This window comes from Grammomys surdaster, unplaced genomic scaffold (assembly GCF_004785775.1).
Source record: "Grammomys surdaster isolate TR1022 unplaced genomic scaffold, NIH_TR_1.0 125243, whole genome shotgun sequence".
Lineage (NCBI taxonomy): Eukaryota > Metazoa > Chordata > Mammalia > Rodentia > Muridae > Grammomys > Grammomys surdaster.
In genome coordinates, this window is record NW_021620131.1 from 344302 (window position 1) to 346643 (window position 2342).

The 2342-nt window shown below is 34.3% G+C and overlaps 1 protein-coding gene across 1 annotated transcript; it reads right to left on the bottom strand.

Annotated features, from left to right (window-relative positions):
- Positions 1–770: 770 nt before the first annotated feature.
- Positions 771–1691, bottom strand: LOC114637269 (olfactory receptor 7A17-like). Its single transcript, XM_028785480.1, has one exon. It carries the CDS (start codon positions 1689–1691, stop codon positions 771–773), a length of 921 nt encoding a protein of 306 aa, XP_028641313.1.
- Positions 1692–2342: the final 651 nt, after the last annotated feature.

A 2342-nucleotide genomic window follows, 5' to 3' on the forward strand; every position in this document is an offset into this window, starting at 1 on the left:
TTCTCAATGAAATTTATTATTGGTATATATAGAAGCTACTGAATTTTACTCTGAAATTTTTTTATCCTCTCCCTTTACTGATGATTTTATTATTCATAAAAGATGTTTTCTGATACACTCTTGGATTCTATTAAGCATAAAATCATCTCATTTATAAACAGGAATAGTTTGTCTTCTTTATTTACCATGTTTGCCCTTTTAAAACTTTCTTTTGTCTTATTGTTATAGCTAAGACTTGAAACATTAGATTATATTATTATTACTATCCAGATATATTATCCAAAAGGGCAGTTACGCTCATGCCATAACATGAGATGAAGAATATATATGGAGAAACTATAGTTTCTGATTTTTCCTTACTATAAAAGTATATGCAGAGCTTTGTATGCTGAGTGTAGTTTTACCTAACAGTGGTAACATTTATTACTATTTTAAAGAACAGAAAATGTATTTGTTATATATGCCACTTAAAGTTAAATTACACTTAAATATTGTAGTAGAGGTCTTATAATTTTAAAGCTTTTCTGGACAAAATATAGAAAATGACAAAGTGGAGATTGTTGGGTACTTTACTCATCATAAAGTATAAATAAATAGGATTATCAATTGAATAGTGAAGCTGAACTTAGAGAAAGAGAACTTCCAATAATATAATAGAAAGAGCATATTCTACTTCCACCACCATGTCAGAGTATCTCAAAGCTCACTATGGGGGTCTGAATCCTGCACTCATGGGGATTTCATGGAGCTCAACAGGTGTGATTGTGTTTCTATGCCAAAACCTTTTTCACAGCATTTTTTATATCTTTATTCTTCAGACAATAGATGAATGGGTTCAGCATAGGAGTGACCACACTGTATAAAACTGAGGCTCTTGCAGTAGACTTTGAGTTTTCTGTTACAACAGAACTCAGGTATAAACCTATTCCTGTGCAATAAAATAAAGAGACAACTGAGAGGTGAGATGCACATGTGGAAAATGCTTTGTACTTCCCTTGATCTGATGAGATGGCACATATGCAGGAAAGTATCTCAGAGTAAGAACAGAGGATAGCAATGAGAGATCCAGCTGCCAACAACACAGGTAACAGATACATGACAAGAACCTTAAGGAAGTTATCTGAACAGACGAGTTGTAATACCTGATTAAGCTCACAGAAAAAGTGATAAATTTTCAAATCTGTGCAGAAGGACAATTGTAAAACCATGAAGCCTTGTGATGAGACATGCAGAACATTGACTGCCCAGGATATCAGAACCATTAACACACAGAGTCTGGGATTCATGACCACTGCGTAATGCAAAGGCTTACAAATGGCAACATATCGGTCATAAGCCATTATGGTAAGTAGAAAAATGTCCAGTCCTGAAAAGAATATGAAGGAAAGCATTTGGGTGATGCAGTTTTTATACATTATGAACTTACATTGTGATTGAAGATTCACTAGCATCTTTGGTACAGTGGTGGATGAGAAACAGATGTCCACAAGTGACAAGTTGGAGAGGAAGAAATACATGGGTGTGTGCAGATGAGAGTCTGAGATTGTTAGCAAAATTATGAGCAAGTTTCCAAGCACTGTAACTAAGTACATGGCCAGGAATAGTCCAAAGAAAACAGGTTGTATACTTGGGTCCTCTGAAATTCCCAGGAGAAGAAATTGTGAAATTTGTGTGTAATTCTTTGCATCCATGTGGTTAAAATAACTAAAAATTGAAAATAAAACAGAAAAATGTAATTATGAAATTATATAGAAACACTATGATATTCTACAGTTAAGACCTAAATTCTTTGATTTTTCATGTAAGTCTAGTACCGTAGTATTTTTGCCTACCAATTTATGATGTGAAAATCTTCACTAATTCTCAGAATTTTCTCAATAAGTTATATATTGACATATTTAAACACTAACCCATGTCTCAATGAGCTTTGTCAACTTAACACTAAACCTAAATGTTTATGGGAAGAAAAATATTAACTGGAAAAAAAGCCTCCATAAGATTGGACAAATGCCTCCACAAGACCTGTGAACAACCTTGTGGTGCATTCTCTTGATTGGTGACCGATATGGGTGTGGCAACTCCATGTAAGATATGTGGTACCTCTCTGACCAGGTGGTTATAGTATAAGAAAGATGTCTGAAGCTTAGCAGTTCTGGCCCCAAAGGCATAACAGAATTTAAAACCTTTTCAATATCTCTAAAGAAGATGGTTTTTACCAATAAGTTCTCAGAAAGTCCTTAAACAAGGATGGTAAGAAGTCAAAGCAACCAAGATTCAGCCTCTTGTTATTCCACATGTTCTGCAGCACATGTGGTGACTTATGACTCTGAAGAAATAACACA

What these genes read in the sequence shown, in the direction of transcription:
- LOC114637269 (XM_028785480.1), bottom strand. Translation starts at nt 1,691, where the DNA reads ATGGATGCAAAGAATTACACACAAATTTCACAATTTCTTCTCCTGGGA.